The sequence below is a fragment of the Salmo salar genome, chromosome ssa25, assembly GCF_905237065.1.
Source record: "Salmo salar chromosome ssa25, Ssal_v3.1, whole genome shotgun sequence".
Classification (NCBI taxonomy): domain Eukaryota; kingdom Metazoa; phylum Chordata; class Actinopteri; order Salmoniformes; family Salmonidae; genus Salmo; species Salmo salar.
In genome coordinates this window covers 17,952,753-17,968,993 of record NC_059466.1, presented here as the reverse complement: position 1 = coordinate 17,968,993, position 16,241 = coordinate 17,952,753, and the positions used below count along the sequence as shown (strand labels likewise).

Genomic DNA, 16,241 nt, shown 5'->3' with positions numbered 1-16,241 from the left:
AATTGGCTTCCTATATCGCAACAAAGCATCCTTCACTCATGCTGCCAAACATACCCTCGTAAAACTGACCATCCTACCGATCCTCGACTTCGGTGATGTCATCTATAAAATAGCCTCCAACACTTTACTCAACAAACTGGATGCAGTCTATCACAGTGCCATCCGTTTTGTCACCAAAGCCCCATACACTACCCACCATTGCGACCTGTACGCTCTCGTTGGTTGGCCCTCGCTTCATACTCGTCGCCAAACCCACTGGCTACAGGTTATCTACAAGTCTCTGCTAGGTAAAGCCCCACCTTATCTCAGCTCACTGGTCACCATAGCAGCACCCACTCATAGCACGCGCTCCAGCAGGTATATCTCACTGGTCCTCCTTTGGTCGTCTTTCCTTCCAGTTCTCTGCTGCCAATGAATGGAACGAACTGCTAAAATCTCTGAAGCTGGAGACTCATATCTCTCTCACTAGCTTTAAGCACCAGCTGTCAGAGAAGCTCACAGATCACTGCAGCTGTACATAGACCATCTGTAAACAGCCCATATATCTACCTACCTCATCCCCATACTGTATTTATTTATTTATCTTGCTCCTTTGCACTCCAGTATCTCTACTTGCACATTCATCTTCTGCACATCTACCATTCCAGTGTTTAATTGCTATATTGTAATTATTTCGCCACCATGGCCTATTTATTGCCTTAACTTACCTCATTTGCACTCACTGTATATAGACTTTTTGTTTTCTTTTGTTCTACTGTATTATTGACTGTATGTTTTGTTTATTCCATGTGTAACTCTGTGTTGTTGTATGTGTCAAATTGCTATGCTTTATCTTGGGCAGGTTGCAGTTGCAAATGAGAACTTGTTCTCAACTAGCCTACCTGGTTAAATAAAGGTGAAATAAAATAAAAAATACATACATATACCATGCAGAGACAACCCAAACAACATGTGTTTTATCACCCCTGCAGGACATAATGCAGCTGAGAAAACATGCAGTCACAAGAGTCGTTGTGTTGGCACAGTCACATAGCCACATATCTACAGTACACACACACCAGGGATAATGGTTTTCCATGTGCTATCAGACAGGGTCATTGGAAGAAAAAAAATCTGAATGAAGTAATGCAAATGAGGAACAAAGGAATGAGGCAATAACAGAATGCTCCCAGCCAGCAGCATACCACCCTGCATCCCACTGCTGGCTTGCCTCTGGAGCTAAGCAGGGTTGGTCCTGGTTGGTCCCTGGATGGGAAACCAGATGCTGCTGAAAGTGGTGTTGTAGGGGCAGTAAGAGGCTCTCTTCCCTCTGGTCTAAGGAAAGCCCAATGCCCCAGGGCAGGGAAGGGTACGTAGCCCTCTAAGGTGCTGTCATTTGGATGAGATGTTAAATGGGTGTCCTGACTCTCTGTGGTCATTAAACATCCCATGGCACTCATCGTAAGAGTATGGGTGTTATCCCTGGTGTCCTGGCTAAATTTACAACCTGGCCTCTTTCAATCATGTCTAGCTAATAACTTCCCCAATTTGCATATATCACTTCTTATATCTCCAACATGGTAATGTATGGTGAGTGTTCGGGCATAAAATAGTTGCTGTGCATCATCCAAGTGGGTGCTACACATTAGTGATGAGTTTCTCCCCTTACTATGTAAAGTGCTTTGTGCATTTATGTAGGTGGAAAGGTGCTATATAAATGCAATCAGTTGTTGCTTACGGTTCATAACAGACAACTAAACCCATGGGAATTATCAACAGTGAAAGATTCAGTGGTATTGATTGCAGGGTGAGTGCAAAAGATTACGTTTAGGAATCTGGAATAATACAATCAGCATGTTATGAACAATAAGAACACAGCAAGCAAAACAGGAAAATAAAGACTGTCAAGTTGCTGGATAGTTATGCAGTGTGTTTATCCTCCTCACTCCTGTTGAGGCGGTTTCTTTTGCCCTGACACGACGACTCCTATTGCTGTAAGTGGATAATTAGAGAGCTAGTGGAAAACAACAAAGAAGGGAGGAGGAAGAAAAAGAAACAAAAAAGAAGGAGAGCAAAGGAGAGCAGAGTTAGAGGCGAAATTGCATAGTTGTACTGTAGCTAACAAAGATTAAATGTTTCTAATATGGTCAACAACTTAGCTCTTCTGACCCCATCTGAATATTATACAATTGTACATACCGTCCTTGAGAGAATAATACAGTATCTGCGAGGGGAGTGCTATGTCCTGCACAAACATGCCTGGGGCACATAAGAGAAAATAGCTACTTTATAAGAACACAATGTCATGACAGAAATGAGTGTACACCGTGTTTGTTTTTGTATTGAACCCTCTAGTCTCCAGTATCCTCCCCACTCACTAGATGTTATTGTTGGCCTAACTTTACATCTCCATCAGCATGATCTTTGCTTCATAAGGTTTATTATACCAGGAGGTTAAGGAGTGTCTTTTACACAAACACCCTAACTATTAACATCCTGGACTTCCCCCTCAGATATCCTTTTAAATATGGGAGTTCAAATTGGGAATGTGCGTGGGGAGTGTGTGTTTCCAACTGTTAGACGTGTGCAACTAACTAACGGCTTATTAGCCTTATTAACCGTCCCTTGTATATTTAGACACAAGGTAATAAAACAACCATGTCAAATGTCTTGGGATGTTCTGAACTCCTCCATTCACCATCTCTGGCTTCTTTGCATCCTGTATAAACTAACCCATTGTCCAGGTGAGAAGGTATGTTGAATATGTGTCCTGTATGTCAGCCACCATATAGGCTATTGAAGAAGAACTAGAACGAGGAAAAATATAAATAATTCGAATTTGCAAAATGTTCATGATCATCATCACAGTAGAGTGGGTTGTGAAGCATTGTCTTTGGATTGCAGCATACAGTGTTGTTGTACTGACATATCCCTCTTGCCCCACTAGCTCAGCATTACCATCTTTCCTTGTCTAATTGAAGAGTAACTTTTAAAATGGATTACCATTCAAATGGAATTTCCATCAAGTTTAGGCCAGGGGCCACCACCCACCTCTAACCCTCTTCTCCAGTATCAGACAAGAGGCCGAGGCGAGCCCCTCACACTCCTCAACAGTTATACACAGCTCATTAAATAATAATCCCTTTATTAATAGATGTTTGTTGTTACCGTAGGTATTTTGGTAACCGTCTCCCCGGCAACAGCGAGCTATTGACACAACTGTGCCTCCCAAAATGGTAATGTGGATTTCACAGATTTTTTTTCTCTCTCCTTCTGCGTCAAATGAATGGAGAATAATTATTAGAGCAAAGAAGACTCAAGCTAAGCAAATAATAACAAACTGATACATTTAGCACTTCATTAGCGCCCAGTTGGAGAGCAGGCCCTGTGAAATAGGGAACCATCTGCTCTACTGGCTGGGTGGAGTAACTGTACACTACTGCCTTGCCCTCGTCTCTCTTGACCCGTGAAACGTCTTTGTAACAGTATAACTACGTCCTTATCAACAGAAACTAGCTTATAGAAGGGACAAAACAAGCACTTGGAGGTCACATTGTTGTCTAGACTCAAATGTACAGCAGATCCTATGATATCAGCTCATTTCCTTTTATTAACATTTGCATACTCTTGGTATGTTTTGCCAAAAGAATGTCGTTGACTCTCATTGTTTTTCATGAATTGACAGAAAAGTGAGAGACAACATAAAACAGAAGGAAACAGCAGTAGTTCATTAGTAGGCATTAAATGTGAGGAGACAAATGGGTATTGGGTTCGCTCATGTCACCTCTGAAGTTTCCTATCATTAGCACTCACATCTGTTCAGTTGAGTGTAAAATCTATCACCTGACAAATAACCTTTGTATATACAATCCATTTATGATGATCAAACTCTGGTAAACCCTCAAAGGCCAAACATTTAGACTAGGATTTAGATTAGGAATCGATAATAAAATGTGTATTTTTAATAGTGAATAATAGTTACAAAACTATTTTTTGTTATGAAGTTACAACCAAACCAAAGGGTTAACAAAATGGCCAGGTCTCTAAAACCACTGAGGGTTTGCCCATTGCTGTTGTTACCATAGAACTTGGATGTCCTAAGAAAACCGCCTCTAACTGTGTGTGCTTTAGTGCTTTCACAATGGCTTCCTTTGCTCAGTGTGGTCTGTCTCTTTCTGGGAATATACCAGTTACTATTGAGTCATCTGTCAGAGCCAGTTTACCCAACAGGAAAACGTGCTGTATCTACAGTGAAGACTAAATAACATCAAAAGGACATGCACACACTCTCTCCCTCTGTACTTCACGCAAGTCGGGTCAACTTATGGAAAAACACCACACGGCCTTTGAGTGAGGGAATATACTGTAGTAAGAACCGCTGGTTACTATCCCCATCCTCATGAGTCATGACTAAGAAAACTATTTTCATAGTGTTAATGGTCAGAATATGGCAGTGCCATGGTCAATACATACACACACACGGCAATAATGATTGTATAGTAGGAACATAGTTACACACAGACTGACTGATCAAACTGTCTTGCCAATATCAGTGTAACCATCCCCTCCTGTGACCTGACCTATAGAGAAAATACATTACCAGGGTATGGCTGGCTGAGTCACACAAAGTACAGCTGGTACTATTACCTCTCTGACTCAGGGGGAATGTTCACCTACCCAGGTCATGGCTAGAAGGGATACAGCTTTTGTCCAATTAACGTCAAACGTTTTTGCATTTTATCTAACCATAAACTCTTTTCCTAACCTTAACCTAATTATCCTAACCTGCTATGTTAATTATCCAACGCTGTTGTGTAAGTTCTCCTAACCTGCAACAAAATGTCAAATTTGACTAAAGCTGTATCACATCTAGTCAAAACCCCTCCCAAAGAATCTCTTTTCTTCTTTCACACTCCAATGGATATCCTAATCACTAACAGGGAGAGGGGATGAGGTGTGTGTGTGTGTGTGTGTGTGTGTGTGTGTGTGTGTGTGTGTGTGTGTGTGTGTGTGTTTGAGAGAGAGCACATGCACGTGTATGAGTGCCAAAGAGGGAGAAAGACTGCTGTGTGCGTGCCGTAGCTGAGAGTGATTTAGTGAGTGAGAGTGATACAGCATGCTAGGAAACTCAAGTTTCCAAACTCTGGTACACACAAAGATAGTTACTGCTACCCAGCAGGGAATTGAATGACCTCTCCTTACAAGGTCTGTGCACGAATACATCTGACAACGCATTGCAGCTCTAAAAATGACACACAAATGAACCCCTTGCTTTGCTTGATGTTGGACTGCGAATACAAAAGAATGTTGAGACTCATCCAACACCAACGGGTAGGCCTATCCAAAACACCTACATTCTAACACCAACTCACAAACCACGATGGGTATGAGCATGTGTTAAATAGAGACATTTTGGGAGATCAAGTGACAACATTGAATAGATTCCCATTAGTTCATTGATAGACTGTGACCACCCCTCCTGTCTTCCTCTCCCCTCCCTAATACACACCTTTGAAATGTGAGGGTCTCTCAGGGGAGATGTAGAGACAAACCAGTCCATGTGTTCAGGTCAATAGTTCACCAGGTTTAAAATACATCTCCTGTTGATCACCTTCATCTTGGCCAGCTGTTGACATTATCCTCTTACTGTAGATTACATTTACATTCCTATATCACATCATGGAAATAAAAGTAATCAGTCACAATGCATTTTGTATATATTTTAATATTCAAAAAATAATTCAATTTTGGCTTTTTGGTACATACAGCCTGTTTTTTTTTTGCTATACAGTGTAGTACTCTACTATTTTGTTAGGAAATTAAAAGTGCAAAGTAGTGGACCACGTTGCAGACAATGTTATCCTCAGTCCACCACGCATAGTAAACTTCAACGCTCCAAAGCCTTGTTGACTTCTGCATTAATAAACCCATACAGGGACTGAGGTGTGACTTTCATAATACAGATATCTTGGTTTCAGTTTTTTTCTTCTCTCTGAATGAACAGGGTCCATTTCATTGTGACCCACATCCACTTAACGTGCAAAGTAAAACTTGCTGTCCAAACAAAAGCATTCCGTCAGAATGTCCATAGTCCATCACAGTATAGGCCCATACTGTATGGGATGCTTCTTCAAAATAACATGTCGAGCTACAGATTTATAGTCCATGGTAAAGCAGCAAATGACGGGCCAGCCCGCATTCATTTATCAATGCTTTTGTTCCTATGATAAAAGTAATATCAAGTTTGTTTTGGTTAACCTTAGTAAATATCTTGCACCAATAGGATCACCCCCTTGCGTGCAAAAGCATCATTCAGCTATAGGATTCACAGCGTCAGCAACTTTTACAACCCAATGAAAGGAAATACAACAATCACCGCAAAGTAAATGTCATTTTAGGGCAACATTGGCATACCCAAACAGCATTTAGATACAGTAATGTTGCGTAGGTTTAGGTTAATGAATGGTCCATAGGCTACCACCCATGGGCGGTCGTTATCGTTTCTTCTTTTGCTTTAAAGACTTTCTCCGCTTTACTATCATCTCATATAATTTGTCCATACCCTCGTGGAGTCCCTCGCCAATTATGGCGCAGCAAGGTTGGACGTGGTATGTGGTGGATGGGGTGAGCTCGTGGAGAGCCAGCTGTTTTTCGATGTCCGCGACTGGAAGAGATTTGGGCAGGTCCTGCTTGTTGGCTATCACCAGCAGCGGTGTCCCCTGGTTCTCCGCGAATTTGGTAACTTTATGCAGTTCCGTTTTAGCCTCCTCCAACCGATCGACGTCTACCGAGTCCACCACATAGATGATGCCGTCCGTGCACCGACTGTAGGATTTCCATAGGGGTCGGAGCTTCTCCTGGCCTCCGACGTCCCAGAAGTGACAGCTGATCCCCTTTGCAGTACCATTACTGAGTTTGATTTTCTCCGTGTTGAATCCAATCGTTGGCACGGTGTTTACGAATTCGTTGAATTTCAGACGATAAAGAACAGTCGTTTTGCCAGCCGAATCCAACCCCAGCATCACAATGTGAAGGGATTGGAAAGCAGATATGTTGGAGAAACTGTTGCCCATTTTCAATAGCAGGTGAAAGGAACGTCTAGCTTCTCTACAGAACCTATGTGATGACCTAAAACAGCGTTCCAATGTTCAATACGCTCGTCGTTGAATACACAATGATAGCCTATCAAAAAACGTAAAGTCAATGTGTTTACAGGCCCGACGTGCGCTTTGGATGGTTCATCCTCGTTTTCCCCTCAGAAGCATTGGGGAACAGTGTTCTCGTCTGTAGGACGCAGCGCGGGCTTCATTAGAATTCTTCTCCACACTCCAGTTAAGATTCATTTCATTTTGCAACTGTCGAACTCCCCACACTCACCAGACACCTAAAGGACGATCCTGGTGGGTTACAATAAACACACTGCTTGCTGTCTCGCTCTACTGTTTTCCCCGTGAGCACTGGCACTTGTCTCCCGTCCCCAAGTCTCCTCTATAGGCACGTTGGCTGTCCAAAAAACGAGCCTCCGTTCCGGGAATGAAGAAAAAGAAATCCACCTGCGAGTCGTGGATGAGTCCAAATTATCCCGAGAAATGGCTACACTGCGTCCATAAACAAAATGACAATTATTGCAGCTATGAATTTGGGTTGATGTTATGAGCTCTATGGTGGGCTACGTGACGGCACATGCGGTCCGACTCCTACCACTGCGGCCGCAGCATACACACTGATGAGAGGATGAGGGAGCAGAAAGCAAAACAGCGCAGTAGCCTGCCTACCATAACATACGCTCCACCCATTCGGGCCATGCCAAACAAAGTGCACATTTATTATTATGGTGGCCACATGCACGTTGCTATGGCCACATGCACGTTGCTATGGTCGTGCTTATCGACATGCATATCGAAATCCATATAGCTAGAAATGTATAGGCGTAATAAATAGCCTACCCCTTTGCCCTTTGCGTATTTTTAATTTGATTCGATTCACCAATAGGCCTGTGGATTAAAGGAGTGAGAATATTCCAGATCAGATAATGATAACGAAAATGTATACAGTGCAAAGCATAGGCCTAGGTTTAAAGCATACGCCTATACAGCTGTGCAAGCTATTGATCAATTACAATGCTATTAGTTAATACATTAGTAGGTATTTTAATATTGAGAATGAGCACCTTATTGTAGGTATTGGCTACGAGTTACTATTTCGATGTCACTTTATGTGCATAACATTATTATAACGTAAAAACAAATGAACTGGTTCTAGTAATATGCCTAATATCCTAAATACATGCACAATTAAACGATTAACTATAACTGACCTATATTCAGTAGAGAGCATTTGTATAGGGTTAACAATTTCAGAATTCCATCCTGAGATTTTAATGCAATATTTTCATAAGGGTAAAGAGGTTTTTTGAAAGTCTATACATGGAGGACGACGCCACCTTCTGTCGAAGCCCAGCAACAACAGACCGTAAATAAATAGATGCATGCCTAGCCGCTTAAGCGCATGTGCGCCTGTTGTCTAACCCAAGCGCATGCTGTTTTGTGGGGACTGGGGACATTTCAATGACACCTCTATCAAGTCATGTTTGAATAGGTTCATAAACAAATCCACTCATGTGATAGGCCTCCCCTAACCTATATGATATAATAGGTTTATGTTCAGAAAGGGTAAAGCATTTGACTTTGTGTTGGTTAAACATGGTTTACTAATCCAAGCTACAAGAGCGTTCGTTTGCTAACCATGATACAGGAATTTGAGGTGACAAATTACAGCAGGGCACTAGCAGGACTGCACCTGCCTCATGTGAAAAGCATCCATCCCCTCAGCAACACTCCAAACATGCTGTTCCAGGTTATGCTTGTCATTCTCAAAAAACACAGATTATTGAGTGTTATGGGACTGGGTTTACTATTTCAAACCATAGAAATCGAGGTATCCAAAACGGTGATTTAGAACTGTGGACAGTGTTGAAAAATCAAGTGTGAAAGCTGTGTTGTAGAGGTAGAGGATGTCCTATATAGGTGTAGTAGGGATACGGTAGGTGCCTTTGACCTGATTCCACACAATAATAACCCTCCTACACACCCATATACATTTGGGTACATAATACATACTGGGTCATACATACTGGGTCTGAACCCTTTCCTGTGCAACTGGGTCCTGGACTTCCTGACACGCCAACCCCAAGTGGTGAAGAAAGGCAACAACACCTCTGCCACGCTGATCCACAACACAGGGCCCCATATTGGTGCGCGTGCTCAGCCCCCTCCTGTACTTCCTGTTCACTCATGACTGTGTGGCACTGGTGGAAAATGTACCCAATTGTCATACTTGAGTAAAAGTACAGATACCTTAATAGAAAGTTACTCAAGTAAAAGTGAAAGTACCCCAGTAAAATACTACTTGAGTAAAAGTCTGAAAGTATTTTGTTTTGAATATTAATAATCTTGTTTCTCATGGTCTGAGTCCTTTAGGTGCCTTTTGGCAAACTCCAAGCGGGCTGTCATGTGCATTTTACTGAGGAGAGTCGTCTGTCTGGCCACTCTACCATAAAGGCCTGATTGGTGGAGTCCTGCAGAGATGGTTGTCCTTCTGGAAGATTCTCCCATCTCCACAGAGGAACTCTGGAGCCATGTCAGAGTGACCATTGGGTTCTTGGTCACCTCCCTGACTAAGGCATTTCTACCCCGGTTGCTAAGTTTTGTTTGGCGGCCAGATCCAGGAGTCTTAGTAATTCCAAACTTTTTCCATTTAAGAATGATGGAGGCCACTGTGTTCTTGGGGACCTTCAATGCTGCAGAAATGTTTTGGTACCATTCCCCAGATTTGTGCCTCGATACATCCTGTTTCGGAGCACTACAGACAATTCCTTTGATCTCATGGCTTGGTTTTTGCTCTGACATGCGCTGTCAACTGTGAGACCTTATATAGACAGGTGTGTGCCTTTCCAAATCATGTCCAATCAATTGAATTTACCACAGGTGGAGTCCAATCAAGTTGTAGAAACATCTCAAGGATAAAATGCAAACATTTCTAAAAACATTTTTTCAATTTGTCATTATGGGGTATTGTGTGTAGATTGCTGAGGGGATTTAAACAAAAATCAATTTCAGAATTAGGCTGTAACGTAACAAAATGTGGAAAAAATCAAGGGGTCTGAATACTTTCTGAATGCACTGTATATACTGTATCCTCGACATAGCTTATTCTAATGTTTATACTACTGTACAGTGCATTTTAGTTACACTGTTTATACACACCACATATTTATTTATATACAAGATTCTTGACATAGCTCACGCTAATATATCTACTACTGTACATATAATTCCTAGAATATCCTGTGTAAATTAATCCAGTGTTGATGCGTTTTGATTGCATGTGGATTACTATTACAGTGCTATTTGGGTTGTTAATTGGATTTGTTCCAACATTTCTTGATTTCTTGTTGCTCTTACTGCAGCTTCCCTGTGGCTCAGTTGGTAGAGCATGGTGTGTGCAACGCCAGGGTTCTGGGTTCGATTCCCACAGGGGCCAGAACAACAACAAAAAATGCATGAAATGTGTGCATTCAATACTGTAAGTCGCTCTGGATAAGAGTGTCTGCTAAATGACTTTAATGTAATTGATTATTTGTGGACGTGTTTGACATTTTACTGCATTGTTAGGAGCTAGTAACATAAGCATTTCGCTGCACATGCTATGACATCTGATAAACGGTGTACTTGACCAATAAACTTTTATTCGATTTTTCACATTTAGAACTGATAGGCTTACAATACATGAAACTGTCAAAAACAGTTGAAAAACATTGGTATCGTCATTCACTCTGACCCTAAAAAGCCCCAGAAAACCAACTGTAATCCTGTTGTATTCTAGTAGCCTTCATTCCACAAATACAAAGAGATAAGCCCCTTACTTAACAGAACACAACACATGCACATACTGTATCTGATAGGTGCCCCATCCCATATGTTCCTGGTTGGGTCTGAAACTCAAAATATTAGCAGAGGGCATGAAAGGGCATAGGCTGTACAAATTAATGCTCCACTTGACCCTAGTAAAAACATAAAATAGCCTACTCATATTCAATTTCAGCAATTGATGTTTGATTTATTTCATTGTGAACATATGGGAATACGGAAGTGATTGTTAATTGCCATTAGCAGAGTTGCTATGAACCCAGATTTATAATAATGTTAAAGGGATCCTCGTTAGCCACTTTATCATTTCATCAGAATTTATCTGTCCTCCACAGGCCTTGTTTTATATAATCTAATGAAGTAGCAACAGAGGAGTGCTCACTCTGATTGAAGACTGGAGGGGAGGGGGCCTCCCTCTCTTTTCTCTCTCTCCCTATCTTTTCCCTCTTCAGTCCTCACCGTCCTTTTCCCTTTCTCCCAGCAGAAAGGTGTACACGTGCGCGCACAAACACACACACAGTTTTGTACCGCTATCCTTGTGGGAACCAAATAATTGATTCCCATCCACAATTATATTTTTCCTAACCCTAATTCTAACCCTAACCCTAACCTTAATTTTAACCCTAACCCTAACTATAACCCTGAACCTAACCCCTAAGTCTAAAATAGTATTCTTCCTCGTGGGGACTGGCAAAATGTCCACACTTGTCCGAATTTTCCTTGTTTTACTATCCTTGTGAGGACTTCTAAACAAACACACACACACACACACCACACACACGCGCGCACACACACACTCCTCTCCTCCTGAAGTCACGAGGAGCTCTTAATAACGAAATTGGACAGCCCTAGTCTCCCTCAACCTATGCAGCCTCTACTCTCACTGTGGTAATGGGCACTGGTTAATATCTCATCTCTCTGGGCCTCCCCTCTGCTGACCCTGCCAAATGGAATGGTTCTCTGAGCTCCAGCCTGCACGCCTGGCATGATGCTTCAAGCCTGTTAATGGACACACAATCCCCCACAGAGAGGCACGGGAGGAACAGGTTACCTAGAAGATGGCTCATTATCGTGGGAGTATATTGGAATGTATTTTCTCTACGTTTCAAGATTTAAAGGCTTTTGTGAAGGACTGAAGATGTTTTAGTTCACAACTCATTATCACTGCCTTATCAGGGTGAAATTGTACGTTTTTTAGTACATTATGCTTCAGGTTTATGGTGGAGATCAGCGATGTGACATTAGGTTGGGTGGTAATAACTTCATACATTTATGATGGTGGTAATGTTTTAGCACTTCAGCACTTTAATGCTCAAAGAACAGAACCCAAATACATTTGAATATTTGTCCACTAGATGGCAGACTCTGACACAAAACCCCTGCATCAAATTCTCGCTATCTTCTCTAGAGGTTATTACAATAAGCTAAAATCGCACTATTTACACTAGCCAGGATCAGAGATTAGGGTCATGTCTAGTTCACAACTGAAATAGATGGATGGTTTAATACCATCTGTATCTTGTATTTTCACAGCCACAGCAGAACACACACACATACACACTACAAAGTCAACCACCGTGCCATGTAACATCAGTCAAAGCAGCAAAAACACACTCTCATGCTAACACTTACACTCCCCCCCAGGTACGACTGTTTATCACTATTCCTCGGTGTGCCAGTCACTGCAGAAACATTGTACCACCCCCTCTCTCTCGCACACACGGACGTACCAACGAGTGCACACACACACATACTCCCAGGTGTGTTTCATCCTGCAGCAGGAGCTAGAGGGAGGGAGAAAGAGTTTTTTTCAACCTGGACTCTCAGAGGAGACCCAGCAGATGTGCTGTCAGTAATAATCCATCTCCTTTTAGTTACCTCCGCTCCTCCTGCTTTTGATAAGACCTCTTAAAGATTCATTAAAGTTTCATTTCAAGAACCTGCAATCATTGAGTGCTTTTGGAGTAAATCCTACAATTTCCAATGAGAGTAATAAAAACTAGCATTTTCTTATGTCACCAAGCATTTTGTTTTTAAGATTTTTCTTTGTGTGGGAGTGAGCCTTACCCCAAATATTTGGACTGTGCTTGGACATGTTTTTTGTTAGTTTCGGTCAGCCCAAGTCTCTAGAGTACACCACAAGGTGTGGTTAAATCGTTTTAGTCTACACTCCAGTTACTACATTGCCTTGTGCAAATTTCATGCTATGTTGCAGCTCATCATGTCTAAACATGGTATCGTTGTGATGCAAAGACAAGATATTAAACATTCATGAATTAAATGAATGGAACTAGGTCACATTGAACTGTGTACCACGGTACAAACCAATGGCCAGTGGTGGAAAAACTACCCAATTGTCAAGAGGAAAAGTAAAGATACCTTAATAGAAAATGACTCAAGCAAAAGTGAAAGTCATACAGTAAAATACTACTTGAGTAAAAGTAAAAAAGTATTTGGTTTTATATATACTTAAGTATTGGAAGTAAATCTAGGCCTAATTGCTCAAATATACTTAACTATCAAAAGAAAAAGTAAAATAATAAATAATTTCAAATTCCTATATTAAGAGAACCAGACTGCTCAATTTTTTTTATTTTAATTTACGGATATCAAGGGGCACACTCCAACATTCAGACATCCTTTACAAATGAAGCATGTGTGTTTATTGAGTCCGCCAGATCAGAGGCAGTAGGGATGACCAGGGCGGACTCTTAATAAGTATGTGAATTTGACAATTGTTTTGTCCTGTGAAGCATTCAAATGTAACGAGTGCTTTTGGGTGTCAGGAAAATGTATGGAGTAAAACATATATTACTTAAGGAATGTAGTGAGCTAAAAGTTGTCAAAAGTATAAATAGCAAAGTACAAATACTCCAAAAAAGTACTTAGAGTATGTAGTACTTTATGGTATTTTTTACTTAAGTACTTCACACCACGGCTACAAGTAACATTTTTGCAGCTCTACTACTGTACTTCCTCCATAACTAATAAAGCACACCAGGTTTTCCACCATCTAGAACCAGTACACCAGGTTTACAACAAGCTATAATTTATGAATAGATGAAGGAGGAAAAGATAATGAGAATATTAATGACTAGATTTTCGAGGACAAAAAGACATCATGTTCAGTACTTATAATAGGGTGGCCCATAGCAGGTTGTAGGTCCTGGTAATCTATAGCCAGTTTACGCAGTTATCTTGTCAGATACACAACACACACACACACACACACACACACACACACACACACACACACACACACACACACACACACACACACACACACACACACACACACACACACACACACACACACACACACACACACACACACACACACACACACACACACACAACCCCCTGTACAGTGCACCATTTATCTCTAGAAATGTCTACTGATATTCAATAAGGCATACCTGAGACTTCTTTCAACCAATGCTCTTTGAAAACGTTCTCAAGCTGCCATGTTAGCCTATGCGCCTTTTAATGTCCATCTTTTTCATCATTCACTACTATTGCTGTGGTTGAAATGGACCTGCTGATGTTGAAATGAATACAAGTGAGATCGTATCTATAATACACTGATGTAACTTCTGATGTAACTATGGACGTTTAGCGTGTAGCCCTCCAGATTCGTGAAGGCTCTATTTTCATGAGCTTCCTCATTCATAGACAACTACCACACATGTTTACCCCACCCATTAAACAACACACATCATACATTCTTACACATTGAACAAGAGGAACAACAATTCTGCATCTGAATGGATATCCATAGACTTCTACACATGCTTAGCCGTTCCTTATCACAGGCACACAGGACCACGCACCCGTGCTGACTTTAAAAGAGGTCCATGTTGATATTATTCTGAGGCTGACAGTTGGAGATAAAAGCCTGGGTTATGTCATGGTAGATACGCCTCGCCATAAGCTGTAATGGGGGATAATGGTAGCAGACATCCCCAGCTTGCATCACTGAAGAGAGCATCCTGTCTTCTATCCTCAGGTGGAGCATGAGAGTGCTTTCTGGGGGTTGGGAGAGAGGGTGTATGGAGGATAGGAAGATTGAATGAAATCCCACTTTCATGCTTCATGTATCAACAAAAGCATTGAAATGCTTTGATGGAAAGGTGGAGGATGTAGAGTGCGTGTGTGTGTACTCACACATTGTGCTCGTAGTTTGTGTACTCTCACATAGTACGTTCAGCAGAGACAAGGCAGAGGAGGTAAGATGTGCGAAAAAGCTACCCAATGTATGGCAGTAGTGTATACGTTGTAGAGGGTTGATGTTATGGCATTACATGATCTGAGAAAGTAGAGCAGACATCACTATGACATGGAGAGCCTGTAGGCCTATGCACAAAGCCAAACAGCCCATAAAGTGGCTTTTAATAAATGATACTACCTCGCTCTTACAATGAGTGCCGTCTGCAAAGCCAATAGGCTGGAGGATGGGGAAACCGGTGAAGGTAGTTGAGTCCCAACTGTGACAGATACAATTCTCATCTTTCTACAGAGAAAGAGATTAATGAGATGGTGAGTTAGGGTTCATGTTTGGGAGGGTAGCCACTAGGTTACTGCTGTTGATATCAAAGCTTGCCTTAGTTCATCAACCTCCCATCCCATTGCACAGAAATATACAGTAGTAGCTGAAAGGGAAGCTGTACCAAAGAGACTCTGGGATGATGGCATCCATTCAGGCTGTGGCCTATTTCCCCACGTTGACATGGTAAATGTTTTACGGGCGGCACGGCGGCAGACAATCAGCTGATTCACCAGGGTCTTGTCAGAGAGGGGCTGCATGGGAACGGAGCTGGCTTCTGTTTGACAGAGAGCATTCTGGGAAGGTTGCAATATCCATTAAGATCATGGTTTGGATACAGGAGTAGGATGCCATTTGTAATTTTCTGCCCTGCACTTCAAGCAGAGTAATATCATCTCAATGCAGAGATAAGAAATTCAAGTTTCCACAAAGAAAATGACCCTGGTATTCGAAGCCAGCAGCCTTTCCAAATGTATGCCAGCCAAATCAACATAAGCTGGCCACACATTACACCATTTTAAACTGCGATTTTGAAACAATTTGGGATCCACAAGCAACTCCTGGGATCACTGGTGAATTGTATAGTCGTAGGCTCTGACCAAGATGTCATAGGTCACATAATGTGAGTGGATGAAAGATGTGCAATATGGTTTTTGCTCTCTCCCGATCCGCATCGAAGGTCCCAATAGTTTTTCTGACATGCTAGCCATTTACGTAATGTGTGTAGTAAGGGAGCTGCTACAATGCAACTTGTGCTCCTTTGCTCGGCTGCAACCACAGAGTGGAAGGGG

The 16,241-nt window shown here is 41.8% G+C and overlaps 1 protein-coding gene across 1 annotated transcript; it reads right to left on the bottom strand.

The window, feature by feature from the left end:
- Positions 1–5,686: 5,686 nt before the first annotated feature.
- Positions 5,687–7,669, bottom strand: arl4c (ADP-ribosylation factor-like protein 4C). Its single transcript, NM_001140477.1, is given in 1 exon segment — positions 5,687–7,669. A coding segment is annotated over 1 exon segment (579 nt). The 5' UTR covers positions 7,053–7,669; the 3' UTR covers positions 5,687–6,473.
- Positions 7,670–16,241: the final 8,572 nt, after the last annotated feature.